Source organism: Chaetodon trifascialis, chromosome 17, assembly GCF_039877785.1.
Source record: "Chaetodon trifascialis isolate fChaTrf1 chromosome 17, fChaTrf1.hap1, whole genome shotgun sequence".
In the NCBI taxonomy this organism is placed as follows: Eukaryota; Metazoa; Chordata; class Actinopteri; order Chaetodontiformes; family Chaetodontidae; genus Chaetodon; species Chaetodon trifascialis.
In genome coordinates, this window is record NC_092072.1 from 13,482,646 (window position 1) to 13,500,379 (window position 17,734).

The 17,734-nt window shown below is 45.3% G+C and overlaps 3 protein-coding genes across 6 annotated transcripts; 1 reads left to right on the forward strand and 2 right to left on the reverse strand.

Annotated features, from left to right (window-relative positions):
- Positions 1 to 108: 108 nt before the first annotated feature.
- smarcc1b (SWI/SNF related BAF chromatin remodeling complex subunit C1b) lies at positions 109 to 8,122 on the reverse strand. The gene is made up of 28 exons (XM_070984111.1): positions 7,856 to 8,122; positions 7,342 to 7,461; positions 6,854 to 6,939; positions 6,692 to 6,773; positions 6,507 to 6,599; positions 6,285 to 6,354; positions 6,121 to 6,190; positions 5,954 to 6,029; positions 5,647 to 5,772; positions 5,352 to 5,434; positions 5,164 to 5,270; positions 5,000 to 5,059; positions 4,853 to 4,881; positions 4,628 to 4,743; positions 4,445 to 4,516; positions 4,242 to 4,355; positions 3,788 to 3,941; positions 3,489 to 3,599; positions 3,230 to 3,289; positions 2,832 to 3,090; positions 2,644 to 2,715; positions 2,502 to 2,548; positions 2,308 to 2,416; positions 2,058 to 2,197; positions 1,314 to 1,448; positions 874 to 1,006; positions 575 to 679; positions 109 to 474 (listed from the first exon to the last, which is right to left on the reverse strand). The coding sequence occupies exons 1-28, from the start codon at positions 8,030 to 8,032 to the stop codon at positions 407 to 409; spliced, it is 2,874 nt and encodes a 957-aa protein (XP_070840212.1). The 5' UTR covers positions 8,033 to 8,122; the 3' UTR covers positions 109 to 406.
- Positions 7,897 to 12,688, forward strand: aste1b (asteroid homolog 1b). 4 transcript variants are annotated; one of them, XM_070984116.1, is made up of 7 exons: positions 7,897 to 8,005; positions 8,743 to 8,993; positions 9,339 to 9,605; positions 9,736 to 10,676; positions 10,800 to 11,031; positions 11,137 to 11,329; positions 11,545 to 12,688. In XM_070984116.1, exons 2-7 carry the CDS (start codon positions 8,756 to 8,758, stop codon positions 11,855 to 11,857), a joined length of 2,184 nt encoding a protein of 727 aa, XP_070840217.1. In that variant the 5' UTR covers positions 7,897 to 8,005; positions 8,743 to 8,755; the 3' UTR covers positions 11,858 to 12,688. The 4 variants fall into 4 exon arrangements, with proteins under 4 accessions (XP_070840217.1, XP_070840216.1, XP_070840214.1 ...); XM_070984115.1 differs by lacking the exon at positions 7,897 to 8,005 and adding an exon at positions 8,080 to 8,166; XM_070984113.1 differs by lacking the exon at positions 7,897 to 8,005 and adding an exon at positions 8,324 to 8,373.
- Positions 12,126 to 17,432, reverse strand: klhl7 (kelch-like family member 7). Its single transcript, XM_070984117.1, has 12 exons — positions 16,968 to 17,432; positions 16,680 to 16,782; positions 16,275 to 16,368; positions 16,041 to 16,165; positions 15,552 to 15,727; positions 15,220 to 15,394; positions 14,838 to 14,980; positions 14,358 to 14,598; positions 14,002 to 14,203; positions 13,726 to 13,823; positions 13,404 to 13,587; positions 12,126 to 13,151 (listed from the first exon to the last, which is right to left on the reverse strand). Exons 1-12 carry the CDS (start codon positions 17,094 to 17,096, stop codon positions 12,986 to 12,988), a joined length of 1,836 nt encoding a protein of 611 aa, XP_070840218.1. The 5' UTR covers positions 17,097 to 17,432; the 3' UTR covers positions 12,126 to 12,985.
- Between the last annotated feature and the right edge of the window lie 302 nt (positions 17,433 to 17,734).

Here is a 17,734-nt window from a genome sequence, read left to right on the forward strand (position 1 = left end):
ATAATGATTTGAGTCTTGAATTTTGCCTCATAAGACGAGTCCCTACAACAACACACACACGCACACACACACACACTGAAACCAGATGGCCTACAAAAACAGAAAAACTTAGTTTCATGTAAAACAACTTTAATGAGTTGAGTTCTCAACTCTGACATCAGAGCACAAATATTTCACAGATATGAGACGGACTGAGCCGTTGACCAAATACACATCAACTGTGTCTATGTGCTTGTGTGTCCTTCAGTCTATAAACACGTGACTACTGAGGAGTTACAGACCTCACTTTCTTAACAGCTGTTCCTGAACATTTAAGCCAGTGTTACATTTTCATGTGTGTGTCCTGGTTGAAGGAGGACTGATGTGTGCATGTGTGTGTGCGTGTGTGTCTTGTTTTCTGGTCAGTTCAGCTATGACTGGGTGCAGGAGGACCCGGCTGAGCTGGTGCTATCCCATCAGGCTGCGTGGACGGGTCTAAGACAGAAACAGAAGATGTCGTCACACCAACAGAATCTCACTCAAAATAGCACAAAATCAGCATTTTGAACCTGTGACAACAGTAGAGAATACGCACACATGCCATTGGGAGCTCCAGGGTGTCGAGGGGCCATCGCCTGGGTGCTTCCACCTCCAGGTATCATCCGGTTGGGCATGGCCTGGCCTGAAGGAGGAGGCAAGGCTAAAATATAACGAGAGAGCATCAGATAAGTGTAAGAACGGATAATGCATCCAGGGTTAATAAACACTGGATGCATTTTACTGTGCAAATCTGTGGTCTTGTTGTATCCTAAAAGGGAGTATCTGATGTGTTAGTGTGTCATTTCTTAAAGGGTGTTTGAGTTTTGGTTTGCGTGTGTGTGCATGTGGTCAGACCTGAATGCTGCACTGTGTATCCCGGCTGCCCCTGCTGCTCCCTCTGCTGGCGAACTTTCATCTCTGCCTGTTTGAGCTGCTCTGTGTGGAACGTCTGTCTCTCTGACAGGAGCTGCTGCCGCTGCTGCTCCAGCTGCATCACACACAGGCATACACACAAACAAACACACACACACACACACACACACACACACACACACACACACACACACACACACACACACACACACACACACACACACACACACACACACAATGTATTAATAACACCGCCTGGATTCTAGACATGTTACTGTTGTTGATTCTGGATATAAACAAAATACAAACAAATGCCAAAAACTAGCCATTTGAGGGTTTTTTTTGGTATTTCCTGTTTTGGGAATTTAAGCTTATGCTACAGAGAGTTTAGATGGACTATAGCAGATACTATGTTCACTCACAGCCTCTTTTTCACGGTCCATGATGGTCTCAAGCTCCTCAAAGTGTCTCAGCTTGATCTCCAGCTTCTTCATCTGGGTCTCCACCAGCAGAGCCACCAGAGACTTGATCTTCCTCTCTTCTACCGCCGCCAAGTGCTGCAAAAACATGCGGCCAAAGATGGAGAAAGTTAGAAGAAAAGAGACCTTTTATGATTTTATCCCAAGAGACACTTGTACTGAGTTATGGCAAACATGTGTTGTGCGTCATCACAGTGAACTTGACTGTTGACCTTTGAGCATCAAAAACTAAAATCTGTTCAACCTTCAGTCAAAGTGAGGATGAATAAAAGTTCATACAAATGCAACACACAAACACAGTCAACAGACTCACTTTTGTTTCCATGTGATAGTTAAAAAAAGGAAGGACATGGAGGTATTGGAGGTAAAGATAACAGAAAGAAAACACTGAGGAGGAAGAGAAAAAGATAAGAGGTGAGAGGAGGCTAGAATAAATTGGATGTGACAGAGCGTAGCAAGGAGGGAGAGAGGAAATAAATGAAGAGACGGAACGGAAGAATATATGTCTTTAGATATACTGTATATCCTACATATATTCAATTCTATGTGCAAGGTCTTAAAATGATCTTCAAGATGGTGGAGGACCAGTGACACAACTGAAAGAAAGCCTCTATTTAAAATGACAACCCCTTCTTCACTTCATGTCCCTGCAGTCGCTCCGTTTTGAAGTGGAAGGTTGGGCTTTACCTTGGCCTTGGTGGCAGCTGAGGCCAGAGCAGCCGCCGCTGCCGTGGCAACGCTGCCCTCCACCAGATCCAGCTCCATCACTCTCCCGTCATCCCCGTCTCCTTCCCGCCGCCCTACGCTCTCGTCGTCATCTCCCCTTCCTGTGTCAGAGAGAGAATTTCTTTCATATAGACGAACGTGCACATTTACAGACACGCACAGTAAATACACAGAAATACAGTACAGTACAATACTGCACATATTTCTATACCGTCTCTCTCTTCTGCAAGTATATTTTCAGCGTTTTCTCTTTTGACTCCTTCTCCCTCCACTTTGGTCCCACTGGGTTCCACCTTGAGCCCATCTGCCCTTAAAGGGACCTGAAACAGGTTCACACACGCACTCAAGGTAAGCCACAGAAATCAGCAGCAGACACAATAAGCTACACTCTCACTGCTGTTTCACCTGATGAGAGGTGGAGTTAGTCTCAATTTTTTCTGCGTCCATCGATTCTGAAGGACAGAGGAGGACAAAATAAGAGATGCAGTGTAGACATTGTATATGTGTATATATACTGTATATACATATATACATACCACAGTCTTACCTGTTTTATTAGGCTGGTTGGACGTTTCAGAAATCTTATCCACTGACTCCTCCTGCACTCGGGAAAACTCCTCTAAAGACAGAGATGAAGATTCACTACACACATACTGTACACACAGTGCGCTAGCTCAGAGCCATACCGAAACCTAGGCTACACACAAATTAACACTCCTCCCTCTGTCTTCTCACCCAGTGCAGCCTTAGCTGCTGCTGATGCCACCCGTGGGTCCACCACAGATGCCAAGAAGGCCACAGTGCTCATGACGGGGTTTTCTGATTGGCTGAAAGGCACAGGCTGGTAGGCCAGTGGGCCCAGGGAGGCCGAGGAGTCTTCTAGGTAAGGGTCTTCTATCGGCAGACGGAGGAAGTGCAGGATACATTCGTCCTGTGTTCTGGAGCCCACGTGCTCGGATACTTTGTTCCAGTCGTCTCTGTAGACCTCTAAGGCCTAAAAGACAAAGAGGAAAGACGTGAGAACCAGTCAGGCTGAGAACATGATGCAAAACTGCAGGGCTTATGTAAAGGAAGGCCATGACTTACGTTTAAGATCTACGATGGAAAACCAAACATATCAGTGAAGGTCTTACCTCTAATAGCAAGAGTGTCTCTTGCTCTGTCCACTCCCTTCCTGCACTCGCTCCTTTTGTCTGCGACAGATGTTGTGAGAATCATTTTAGAATCGTTCCAAGAACAACTTTAACGTAATTACAGAAATTGCTAAAATGCAAGAGTAGCCAAATAAATATGTCAACAAATAAATGCAAAATGACGCCAGTGCACCAAACGAGATTAGAGCCATTGGGGGTTTAAAAAAATGTCATTTTCAGTTGCATTTTGCCGGGATACCTTGGGGTGTTTCTTGGTGTAGATGTCAGTGCGCAGACCAAAGTTCTGGCAGTCTGAAGGCTTCTCTCTGCTCTTCTCTGGGAAATACAACATGTGCTGCGAGGCGGACACCTGCAAGAGTGAGAGCGAGTGTCAGAGCTGATCCAGAGGCAGATGTCTGTCGAGTCAAATACATCTGTGGGGAGCTGACACCATGTGCTCTGTGTGTGTGTGTGTGTGTGTGTGTGTGTGTGTGTGTGTGTGTGTGTGTGTGTGTGTGTGTGTGTGTGTGTGTGTGTGTGTGTGTGTGAGTGGTCTACCTGCAGGGGTTTGTGTTGTAGGGGGGCCAGCCCGGATGGTGTGTCAGCAAGTACGTTGAAATGAGGAGTGGGTGGGGGTCCCATGGGGAGGGGTCTGCTCTCTGCATCCACCTGGTAGTTAATCAAACCCCACTGCTCCAAAAACGCATGAACCCTGGACACAGAGTATTGTTTCTGTCAGTTCATTTGACAGTGCTGCAGCTGTAAACTGCCTCCACATATGGAAATACATAAAAACACTGATGAAGCAGCATGTGTCACGTTGTAATTAAAATTAAAAGCTGCCTTTGAACTGCCGGCCCATTAAGCACACCACATACCGCATGTTCCTTCTCAACATTACCAGATTTCATTTGTTAACTCATAAATATTTCAGCGCACCCACACACTGCACCTAATTTAGCAGATGCAGCAGACATTGCGTGACAGCAAACACCCACACATGAAATCATACCTCATGACGGCACAGACGTCTCCAGTGAGGTTGCGCCTGCAGGACGTTGAGCTGAGGTATTCCTGGGGGTTGAGCCGGTATGTGTCGATCATGAAGTTACGGTACGCCAGGTAGCTGCAATGTACAGGAAAGATCATGTTTTTAGCGTCGCCGCCTCCATCATCTGACTTGAACAGTGAAGTCTGACTGTCTGCTGTACTTACATTTCTGGAGATTTGGACTTGTTCTTTCCATTGAAGAATTCAGGCAATGCACGTTTCTCTATCGAGTGAATGCTGGAACACATGGGGAAAAAAAGGTTTTTAGGCTATGAAGTTGGCCGTGTACTGAAGACAGCTAAGGTTCGAGTCAGTGTTACAAGTGTGTAAATCTGTGTGTTTATTCACCTGTTGTAATTGAACCAAGATGTGTAGCTCGGTATTATGATATGGTGGGTTTGTTCTGTGATGCTGTCCTCTCCCTCTGACAGGCGAGGGATTTCCACTCTCCCTTCTTCATCTTCCTGGATACACATGTACACACAGAATAAATGGAATAACACTGACGCAAAGACACCAATTGAGTCAGACCAACCAATCCTCCTTTGATTGAGAAAAAGGCGTCATATTCACCCTTCCTGGGAAATCATCCTCCTGTTCGTCTGGAAAAAGGAAAAGTGAGGGAAGGTTGAAAACTCAAGGTGCATTTTTTACATGTTTATGTTTTAAACAGGAAGAAACGCTCGTCCTTAAACATGAGCTGTATGCGTGTGAACCTACCCAGATCAGCCATGGTCCCTCCTTTGACAGGAGTATTCTCGCTGTCCTTCTTCAGGTTGACTACAAGAGAAGGAGATACATTAAAAATGGTTTTAAAGAAGAAATACTACTACTGAACACTCTTATGTGACGATTTCCTAGTTGCTGCTTTTTTAGTGTTTTACCAATCTTGGGTAGTATAACCTCCTCCATGTTAGGAACAGGGGTAGGGTCCTCCATGTCTTTGGTCAAGTCCTCTTCTGGCTCCTCCTCTGGTTGTCCACGCCTTCTCCTGTGAAACACACACAAATCAATGCTGAGACCGCACACTGACATGTCAACCCAAGACTTGAGTAAAACTGTTGCTTCTTACCCCTTCTTTCCTTTCTTCCTGCCCTCAGAGGAGGGAGGAGAGGGGGAGCGTCTTCTTTTTTTGGAGGGGGTGGATTTGGAATCCTGCAAAAAGGGTAGATGGTAGACGGTGCCAAAGCGAGAGTTTCAGTGTTATTAACTGAAACATCACAGGTCACGAACATTTTGAAAGTGTAAGTCTGGTGGTTCACAGTTATCTTCATTTCCCACCGGGAAACTGCAAGATCCGCATATCAATAATTGAGAACATCTTTCCCATCACAGGCCCTCCAGCCTGCCTACAGCTTCACACAAACCTGGTCGTCTCGGAGATGAATACGCTGGCGCAAAATGACTGGTACATTCCTCTCATTCACAGAATAGTCTTCCTCGTTCATCCACTCATTGAAAACATCTGTGTCCAGAACCCAGCCAGCATGGACCTGGAGCGCAAACACCAAGAGAAAAAGAGCATTAATGTGGTGAGTGCTGGTTCATCTGCACACCACACCACCAAATATGGCTTGATATTGTAAATGTAACACAAAACGGTGTTATGTGAACAAGTATGCAGAGTGTTACAGCCTTGAAGGTTGTTTTTGGTGTGCGTGCGGGTGAACTAACCCGCAATGGCTTTTCTGAATGCGGTGGCTCTTCAACCTTTCCTTCAACGTCGCTTGATGACAGCCAACTGTCATAACTGTTGAACAGTGAAAACACACATAGTGAGTAAATAAGTATTCTGCTTGTGCGAGAGCATCTGTGTGTGTGCGTGCATGCTCATGCATTACCTGTCAGGGTGCATGCCCCAGTGTACCAGGACAAGTTTGTCTTTCCGCATGACAGGACGCATCCATTCATCTGAAAATAGAATTAAAAAATGAATCAAGTTAAATTAGCAGCAGGCAATTAAAAAGACTAACAAACACACATACGTGCGCAACTTTTCTCTGACCTTCCTCTGTAGAAGCAGGTGAAGGGCAGATGTGGTGACTAGCGAGTGTTCGGTCCTCAGTGAGAGTTCCCTGTGGAAGGACAAACTGTGACCCCTGTAGCACTGAAATTGGACTGCATTATCACAGCTACACTGGATTTCATATTCTCACTGCTTTTCAAATCAACCAGATCTGTCTAACCCGCTGTCTGCTCAACATTACTGCTCACTGTACCATTATACCTGGTGTTTGGTGATAATTGCCGTAAGTCTGCTAGCCAACTCCTCGTCCAGCGTAGGGTCCAGATATACCACAGGCAGTGACATACAGCTGTTCTGTAAACACACAAAACACAGGGACAAGTTCATCAGTGGTGTGTCCTCGGTGGGCTTATGTGTGTATGTACTTATATGTGTGTCGATGTCACCTGGATCAGCGCTCTTTCAATGGTAACAAACATCTCAACGTTCCTCTCAGTTCTGGATGGATTCTGCAGGTCGAACCTCCGCCTGTACAAGGGAATGGAAGAGAGATGATATGAAGGACACTGCTGTGAAAAGGCAAAGGCATTACAGGCCTGCAAACTCACCAGCCTTGCTCAGCCTTGAACTTGTAGGCAGTGCCAAGAATGTGGCAGAGTCCACCCCCGGGCCGCAGGTCCAGGAAGCACTGTGCCTGCAGAGGAAAGGTAAAATCAGCAGTCTGTTTTGTTGATTGTTTTGTGAGTTTTTAACCCATCTTGCCAGAATTTATGTCACCTTACTCTCCCCTTTCCAATGAAGACCACAATTGAAAGCAGTGTTTTTATCCTCAGTTAGTCTAATGTACATGTCAAGTCTGGGTGACTGTATTTTATTTATATTATTGAAAACAAATGTACCTATGCTATTACTAATGCATATATTTATCTTGTCATACAATTATATAGTGTATCAACCCCTGTAAAAACGACAAGAAGACTGAATTAACATAACATTTTTGAGATTTTGGAGCCTACTGGCAACAATAAAGACAAACCCATTTTAAATTCAGAGTGATCAGAGATTATAAGTGAAAGATGATGAGAGACAGACTCACAGGCAGTTTGGTGAGAGCAGGATTGGCAGCTTGTCTGCCAAAGGCATCCTCCTGGAACTGGAGAAGCTGCATGGTCACTGCAGCCAGAGCCTGACACGATGGAGCATCCACCAGCACATACTGAACACACACACACACACACACACACACACACACACACACACACACACACACACACACACACACACACATTTGGTAATGAATTTGAGGAGAATCTTTCATTTTTATTAATATTTTAATGCAACGTACGACCTGCTGCATTTTACCGTCTCCCCAACTTAACTATTGTATTGGTCTGGCTAACTTCGAGGACTTGGCCATATTTGCACTTCATCTCTTCTAATTCCGTTTAAATTAAAAATACAAAGCAGTCCTTAATTTCATCACACAATTATTGCAAGCCAGTGTAAACCCAACGTTATCCAGCATGAGACGTTTGTTTACAGTCTGAGCCATTGGACTTGCTAGCAGGGGGCGGCTAGCTTATTAGCTAGCTTCTCAGCCAGCTAACTACCTTTTTGTAGTGCTTCCCGATCCACTGCCGGACCACCTCCAGCTGCGCTACAGTATCCGAACTCTCCCAGAACCTAGCAGACGGGCTACTGTCTTTTTTCCGGTGTGCGGATGTTCCGGAGCTGGCTTGGCTTGTCCCGGGAATCCCAAGGTTTGCCCCTCCGGACATTGTGGCCATAATAAAACGAGATTAATTTCAAACGTGAGAACAAAACTGGCTAGCGCCCTCGCTAGCCTTGCGTTCTCGCTTTCTCTCGCGAGATGTAACGCGATTGTCCCATTTCGGTATAAGGGTTTTCAATTTTTGAACATGTAAGTCTTCCATTTTTACGTGCTTTTTCTTCATTTAATTATGTGCCCCTTTAATGCAATATTTTATGCTTAAACTGTGCAAAAAAAATATAGTATGCACAACATATTACACACCTTTGTTGCAATCTAGGGCTTTTACTTTGAAGTCTAACATTATAAGGAAATAACTGCGACATACACAAGAACAGAAGTGAAGTGACTTTGTTGGTGTGTAGAAACTCATTTATATATAAGTGCTCCAATTCAAAAATACTTTTCGGCTAATTGTTTGAAAATGTACTTACAATACAGCCAAATTACTTGCCTTCATTTGATATGACATGTTTGCAGTAATTTTCGTTACGTCGTAATTTTTCAAGAGACAGTCACAATGTCTGCAAGGTGGAAAAACCACTGTCCAGCTGACTGTCTCGTGAGCTGTGGCCGTGAGTTTGTTGAGATTCTTTTGCTATGCTACAGTCGGATATCTGCAAACCCACAGACTCCACACACCCTCAGCACAAACTACGCGAGGCGCTTGAAGCAGCAGCACTCATGCGTGGAACTCATTCATCTTCTCACTGCATGTTTTTCTAGGCCCTGAGGTCCTATGGGTGTCCAGGGTTTGACCACTCTTGTGGAGCGGAACCGACACCTCCTCCAAGATGTTAAGTTCAGGGACAGTCGCCTGGTTATTGATGGCTGCAGTCTGTTTTATTCCCTCTACTTTAACCACAATTTGGACCAGCGGCATGGAGGAGACTATGATGCGTTCGCTTGCCTACTTACCCAGTTCCTCTCTGCATTGGCAGCCTGTAACATCGAGCCTTATGTGGTGCTGGATGGAGGTGAGGATGCTTTAGAACTGCAAGGCCCTGCCAACTCCTTTAATTCAGGAAACTTAACTTCTTACTATTTGTAATATTAATGTTTCTACTATGTATTTTGGACACAATATTATAAAAATAGAAGTTAAGAGGGGAAACTTCCAGATAATTTATTTTCAAAGCAATTCACACATTTAACCAACTCAGCCTACATTTCTATAAGAATTATAGTTCTTCTCCATCCGTATTCGATAGCAATTTTCATATTAGTTATAAAATTTTAATTTGTGCCAAAAAGAAATCTTGTATCATATGTGTTTTGCTTCTTTCAACTTTATCTTTGTGATTTTTTCTTGTGCTTACAAGGGATTGACCCCAGTGACAAGAAGTTTGCCACTCTGCGTCAGCGTCTGCAGTCCAAGATAAAGGAGGCGGACAGTCTCTCCCACGGTCGCAATGGCTCTGTTCTCCCCATCCTCATAAGACATGTCTTCATCCAGGTCCTCATCCAGGAAAAAGTCCATCTGGTCCAGTGTCCAGCTGAGGCTGACAGGGAAATCGCATGTTTGGCTCATCAGTGGAACTGCCCAGTTCTGACCAATGACAGTGACTTTTTTATCTTTTACCTGCCAGGTGTGGGTAGCAATAGGATTTTTGTCACTGTACTTTAACAAGGCTCCAAATAGGCCTTTGTAATGAATGGCAGTAAGTGTATTAGCTCCTGTTTTACTTATTGTGTATGTGCTTTATTTTCTTATCTTAGGTGGTTACCTGCCACTCCGTTTCTTCCAGTGGACCAACCTTAACGGTAAAGCCTCTCACCGCTACATCTCGGCTCAGTGCTACACCACTAACAACCTGTGTCGCTGGTTTGGGATCATGAACCACGAGTTGTTACCTTTATGTGCCGTCCTGACTGGTAATGACTACGGTGCTCCAAAAGATGCCGAAACATTCCTGGCTCTTATAGATGCAAGTGCACTGGGGAGACGTGGTGGCAGGGGTAAAGATAGCATTTCGCGCATTGAGATCATCCTCCTCTGGCTGTCCTCTTTTTCAAATCCAGCAGATGCCCTGGAGGAAGTGAGTGGGCTAATGGGGGAGGAAGGCAGAGATGGAGGTGGTCGAGGCAGGAGAGGACAGAAGAGTAGGCTTAGTTCACAGCTGTGGGCGGGTATGCAGGAGTACCACAACACCCAACAAAGCTCCCTGGCTCCTTGGTTCTCTGGAGGTAGGGAAGCCCCTGGATGGGGGATCTCTGGACTGCCAGAGTGTCTGTCGCTGGCTGCAGCACAGGGACTGTTGGCCCCCTTGGTGGTGGATGCTTTGGTGATGCGCCGGGTCCTCCTCATTCCACAGGTGGAGAATAGCAAGCTAGCCAGCAGCCACTGTAGTGCCAGAGCCATACGGCAAGCTGTGTATGGGATATTACAGCAGAGAGTCCAAGATGTCCGAGCACAGGATCTGAGGGCACAAGAAAGCATCAGCCAGGGCACAAGAGGTTGGAGAGGGCAAAGGGGGAGGGGAGGTGGTCAGGTAGGTGGAGGCAGGGGTCAGGGCATCATTTTACCCACACAGCAGGCTCAGGCTTCTGGCGTCCCCCTGTGTGTAGAGGAGTACGACCGTCTGGATGTGAACCTGAAGAAAAACCAAGTAGAGGCACGTCTTCCCAGAACCCCCCTGTGTCTGGATACACTCAGCCAGGTAAACATGACAACAAAAATGATGCATGTTTTCTGTAATTGGAATAGGAATTTACAGGTTTTAAAAGCAATTGTTCATGTGATTTGGTCACATTTCCAAGTGTTCTCGCCTCATTTCATCCAGGCTCCTGTGGCAGTTCGTCTCAATGTTCTGTTAGACGTCTTGGGGGTGAAGGAGGCTGCCCTGGCGCCTGTTCCTCTCCACCTGAGGCTGGCTGTAGCAGTGACGGTCTTCTGGCTGCGAGAGGCCACACCAGCACCCTCACAGCTCCATCTCCAGGCTTTGGTGCTGGGCATGGTTTACGGAGAGCTGTCGTTGAACATCGAGTCTGGAGCTGCCCACTGCCAACATGCTGGTTAGTTGTTTTGTATATTTTGTATAAAATGTATCTCAATAACAAAGCGAACTGTGATCTGTCCCTAACGATCTAAAAACCCGTTGCTGCTGTGTGTCATACTAGTACCACAGCTCAACTGGGCTGCAGAGCGGAACATGTGGGCAGGGCTGGATCGACTCCGCGTGAGGCCAGGGGACAGACGGGGCCTGGATTTTGGAGTCGCTCACAGTTTCTGCCAATGGCAGGCCTGTCTCTGGAGTGCACTGTGTCTCAATCAACTATTGCTGTTGCCATTGCCTGAACCCCTGCTAGCACGGTAAGGCTCAGCAACATTAAAGAGGAGAGATAATACATGGTTTGCATTCTCCACCTGTGAGAAGAAGTCCCGCAGCTAATGACTATATTCATTATCCATTAATCTGGCAGTTATTTCTTTGATTGTTTAGTCTATAAGATGCCACAACGCAAAATGATAAAAATGGCTGAAGTTATCATCTAATTGCTTGTTTAACCTGTGTAACCATGTGTCAGGTTATTCAGTGGTACCCTGGTGCATGGCCTCCTGAGGTATCTGAAAGGGGGCCGAGCTGCTGAGTCCCTCGTTGTCGGGGGCTCCTTGTCTGGACAACTGTACTCCTCCCTGCTGGATGCGGTGAGAAACTGCAGCTCCAAACCCCATCCTTCCTCTTCGGCAGCAGGGAGGAGGAAGAGAGGCGGAGGACGGGGAAGGCAAGGAAGAGGCGGAGGTGGGAGAGGAGCGTGGGGGGTAGGGAGAAGCATGGAGGAAATAAACAACAGGTTTGCTCTCCTGATGAGTGAGGGAGAGATTTATTATGATTACTGATTAGGAGGCAGAGTAACATGATGAGATTGACATAAAGCACCTGCGAGGGGCCAAATGAGCGAGGACATTCCAGTGTTTCATGAAACACCCTCAGGGAATGCTACAAATAGTTAACATCATGCAAAGAACGACAGCTCTTAATATTTACCACTGTCTACCTTTTATAAATGTATTGCACTAATTTAACCTTCCTCAGTAGTATTTATGAACCGTCTCACATCCAGACACCTGAGATCGGTTTTCCCAAAGCACACTCTTGCCATATTTTAGCAGATACTTGAGAGCTTTTATTAATGTCACTGTAATTAATGCAACAGATTTCAACATGACAGTTTTATTCAGTTACACCAACACAAAATTTTAAACAATGAATGTCTTATTTTAACGTCTCTGTTGACCAGAAGAACACGAAGAACTACTTTCTCGATGCCCTTGGGGAAATTAATTTTTTTTTTGTATGGCAGCTAGTGTCATTCTTAATGAGCAACTCAACTTATTTTGGTATTTGCCTTAATACTGATGAATTTGGTGCTCCAGTTTACTTATCTTTGTACATTAAGAAATAGAAATTAGACTCAACATGTTTTTAAATGTCACATTCAGTGAGTTTTTACTTGTAATCACATATGGCTTACAATAAAATGTTTACTTAAAGCTGTAAGTTACAGAGTTCTACCAAAGCATTCTTATCAAATATATACATGACACAACCAAGGCTCACCTATTTGTAAATGCAGTATATCTACACTCTGTAACAGCACATCACTCGCATGCTACAAAAACATTACAATGTCAAGATGAAGAAATCAAATAAAAAACCTGGCTGTATTCATCAGTCTTTTTGTTGTTTTGTTTTGGGATTTTTCCTAAACCATTAAAGGTCTCCTTGTCCCTTTGAAAATATATTTGTGGATAGAGTTCCACCGGCACTTTAACGTAACAATGCAATTCTGGCACAACTAACACTTAAAGAGAACTTAAACTGCTGGACGTAGTTACAGAACACCACCAGTTTGCTGCCTAGATACACACATGAATATTCACATTAGTATGAGCTGTCAGTGCGTGAGAAGTCAGGCCTGGCAGCAGCTGTCACAACCTCGTGTAACACTTAATCTTCCTCTCGTGCTATGAGGATGACGAGGTTGAGGCAGATGAAGACTCGGCAGACGCCACATGCGACTGAGAGTCTATGAGGTCCATGTCTTCGTCTTCGTTGACTCCGCACGTGTCGACCACGCAGATCAGGCAGCTGGTGACGGGGAACGCTCGCACCTTGCTGCAGGTCACCCACCTGCATGCACGGAGGAAAACTGATTCAGAGGCAGCACGACACAGCAAGATGCTAATTTTCAGTAATGGTGGCAGTTAGGTTCAGGGTTTAAATAACATTATTTTGTGAAGAAGTGACACCAAATGGTGTATACAATTGTCTTTATCAGTACTTCTTTATTAATAAGGATATTGGAGATACAGAGATAGTGACATCAGCAATGTCTATTTATTCATTTGTTTTATTTTAGTGATATTTAGTTAATACACCGACCTGTCAGTATCAGTGTGGAATTCAAGGACGTGCCCGAGCCGCCCCACACCTTGGAACCCGGCCAGCACATAGATGACATCACCGACCGATGCACACTTCACCGTTACGCCTCGCCATGGCATCGCAGAGGCAGCACGCCATTCATTGCTGGCGATGTCGTAGTACTCCACAGAGTCCAGTCCACCTAGAAAATAAGCACACACAAAAACTGCATCATACTGAGGAATCTGGGAAATGCAACTGCTACTGTGTGCAATGGTGTTATGACTGTGCTATTCATTCTCCATCACTGTCGAGGTTTTAGTAGTATCCATTTTTGTACCCAGTGCTCCCTGCCCTCCGACAGCATAGATCCTGTTGTTGACCACCGCCAGCCCGTGGTTCTTCCTGGCCTCCCTCATTCCACACAACTCCCTCCATCTGAGGACAGAAAGATGAGAGAATCACAGAGAGCACAGATAACTGTAGCAGCACATTATGTGATTTAGCACATTTGTATGTATGTGCAAATGATTGTCAGATAAAAACTCCAGTTTTGACCTTTCCCACATCATCCTTTGGGTTGTACAGTTCTGAACTGAATGTTTATGCAACTCACTGTTGCGTGCTGGGGTCGTAAACCTCACAGTTGTTGAGGACCCTGCCCGACACGTTGTTGCCCACCGTTCCTCCGCAGACATAGATGAGCCCGTTGGCCTCCACTGATCCGTGGCTGCAGCGGGCCATCAGCATGCTGGTTTTCACCTGCCACGACTCTGTTCTTGTGTCGTAGCATTCGAAAAGGTCGAGGGCAGAGCTGCCTGCAGACACACACGTACAGCATGACATTGTGAATAATTTACTTAATTTAACCATCCCATACAAGCACTCTGCTGTTGCCAGCCCCCAAACTAGATACATAAACTTCCCCAATTTCACATCCCAAGTTCACCCCTTCCACCTCCCTGTGCTCACCCACTTCCGAACCCCCAGATGTGTAGATCTTGCCCTGGGCTGCGCAGGCAGCCAGGCTGTCGCGAGGCGTGGGCGGACCCAGCTTGGAGTACCAGCTGTCCTTCAGGACGTTGTAGCAGTCCATGCGCTTGATGGGGAAGAGCTGTGAGCCACCCAGGATGTAGACCACATTGTCCCAGAAGACGGCTGTGGCATCCCGGCGCTTCTCAAAGGGGCAGCGGATGTCCGTCCAGCTGGTGTCCTGCAGGGAAAGCCAGACTGCCAGTTAAATGCTAGCAAATATGATTTCAATTGACCTAACTCCACAAAACTATAGCTATAATATTTGTTTCTGCAATGTCTAATTTGATTAAGATGAACTGTACAGTACAGGGGCACTGTAAAGCCCAAGAGGTCAAATATTTTTTCAAATGAAACCAAAAACTGGAGCTCTAGAGTTTCCTCTGTGGATCAAATGTGTTTGCATGTGGAGCCTGGTACCTTGGGGTTGAAGTAGCGGCAGGACTGAGGCTGGGATCCTCCAAACAGAGCGATGCGGTAGTCGTGCTTCTTGCGTCGAGGTCGGCTGCTCTCTCCCAGATCCTCGCGATCCTCCAGGGACAGCAGGTGGTAGCGCATCCCACCTGGGATAGAAGAACAGGCTGTCTTATTCGTGTTTTGTTTGTCTTTTGTGTGTATACGTACTCCTGTCAAACCTGCAGACCTGAGCACGAAAGCTGTTTGATGTCAATGTGTTCTCATGAGTCTGTATTATCTATATTATGAGGCAGTGTATGTAATGTATGCTGGTGACTCATATGTTATACATATGCAAGTTTGTGAATTATGGTTTGTGTGTGTTTCTGACTATCCTCCTACTCACTGATGACCATCTTGAGGCACTGTGGGTTGTCCTGGATAAGGGGCTCAGCCTGCACCGTCTTGGAGAGGAAGGTTTTGGAGACCAGGGGAAAGCGAACGCACCCCAAAACCTCCACGATGTACTGTTGCCGGTTACACACATCATACTTCAGCCAGCGCACTGCTGCATCATAAATCTAAACACAAAAGCAACAACGAACCATGAGGGAACAGAGAGGTCAAACTAATCACAAGTTAAAAGTTTTACTTTATGAAAATTTGTTAGGAACTTACTGTTTAGCTAAACTTAGGCACCAAAGTGAAATTATAGTCAGAGACTGTGTACTCGTGTACCTGGGCCTCTGCACGGACAGTGAGTTTGTCCTGGTGCAGTAGATGTGTGAGTTGTGTGACGTCCAGATGCAGGAACTCGTCCAGTTTGTAGACTTCAGTGAAGTGGAGCTGGAAGAAGTCCTCTGCTGCTGCCTTCAGCTCAGGACAGTCCATACAGTCTGATAGGGCAGAAATACCTGCAGGGAGGACAGGACAAGGATCAGTTGACTTAGTTATGTGATTGACAAGCCTGACCCAATTATATGCAGTAAAAATGACTTAAATATTTAAAATACACAAAGATGCTCTTAATTTTACATACCAGGCTCTTTCCTAGCCATAAGAAACACGTACAAGTCCCAGTTAAACTCACACAGTTGAATCTTTTTAGCCCTGGTTCCATAATAATTAATGCTGGAGACACAATAAATTAAAGATCCAAGGGCTCAGAAATTGTGGAGTTAATGCAAGTGAGGTAAGACTTTACCTTGACTGTATTTCTATTCTTACCAAGGCAGTTTGTTGCATCAATTTGTCCTTTGAGGAACTCCACACACATTTTCTTCACAGGCTCAATCTGGTACTGGTTGGCCGCATCAAGCAACGACTGCACATTACTGCTGTTCACCGAGATCCTGGTACAGACACACACACACACACCTGACCATCAAAGAGGTGTTTCTGATGGAAATGCGTGCAGTCTCTTGATTTGTCACGATTTATGCTTTACTTTTAGATTCTTACCGAGCTGTGTAGATAAATTCGATCAACAGCTCAATGATCTCAGGCTCAGCACTCCTGAGCTCCACCTCGTGGGACATCGACTCCATCATTCTGGCTGGAGGTGCGGAAAAATAGATTTAGAGTTCACCGAAAATAGAAACACTCTAACAATACATGGCAGCATGAAATAAGTTTCCTGCTATGCCTGGTGGCAGTTTAAGGAGCACTGCATAATTAATAATGCATAATCCTACATATCAAGGTTTTGGTTTAGAAAATAAATCATTTTGATATACAAATATGTTGAGAAAAGTGCAATATCTGAGCGGCAATTTTCTCATTATTGTATCTAAGTTGGGCTCAATGTATAAAACATCAAGCATGTCTGTTCTGTCCATGATTATGTGCTTTCGTGTCCACACTTACTAGTGAACATGAGGCTGAAGAAGTGGCTGGCAGCAGCCAACACTACTCTGTGGGCAGGAAAGTGTTTCCCCTGAACCACCAGAGTCACATCACAGAGGGTACCCTGAAGGAAACACACACAAAGTCTCAGGACAAGGAGGAACGAACAAACAAACAAACAAACACACACACACACACACACACACACACACACACACACACACACACACAGAGGGGATGTTCCTCGTACGTCCTGTAACAGATATACAATCCTGTTCTGCTGCTTTGTATTTTCTCTTTCACACACACCTGTTTCCTCAGGTTGTTCATGACTCCCATGATGCTAGACAGCTGTCTGTACTCCTCTTTGGTGGCACACTTCCTCTCGCCCTTCTTCTTGGAGCTTGACGGCTTCTCTGGAGAGGCCACCCCCGTCATGTCAGCCTGAATAATATTACCAGTTCAGACACTTTCAGCACCACTGCCAGCAGAGTGCAGCTAAAGTCTCTTTGTTGTCGCTCAGCCACTGACAGTTTACTTGCTAGCAGCAGCCAGCAGTTTGTTGTGATTTTATGAAATAAAAAGCAGTCAATTTGGGGACAGCTTCTCCTTGAAAACTCGTAGAGAGAAGCGTACAAAGCCAAACTTGATGTCAGGTGTTAAAATAAGAATAAAACCGTTATCGCGGTGTATTTCTTAAGCTAGAAACTTAGCAGGGGTTAGCATAGGTTATGGTTTTCCTCTTCTTCTACGCTGCGTGCTGTACATGGACATGCTCGCCCCCTACCGACAGACGCGACAAATTACATAGTAACCTTCTGGACTGCGGAACTGACTTATCCTTTAATCGATTTCTCGAGAATATGTTTTCAGAGCAAAATCACTTAAGTGGTTTGTTTCCCTTGAAATAGCAGATTTCGCATTATATTGTAGTAATAACCAATGAATTGATACTGCTGGCAACTGCATCGTCTCGTCCACCTCTCTGCAGCAGCTCACCTGTAGGCTCACCTGTCCGTCACGTTCTTATGTACACAGCAATCCAGAAAACATAACCAGGAAGAAAAGTTTTTCAA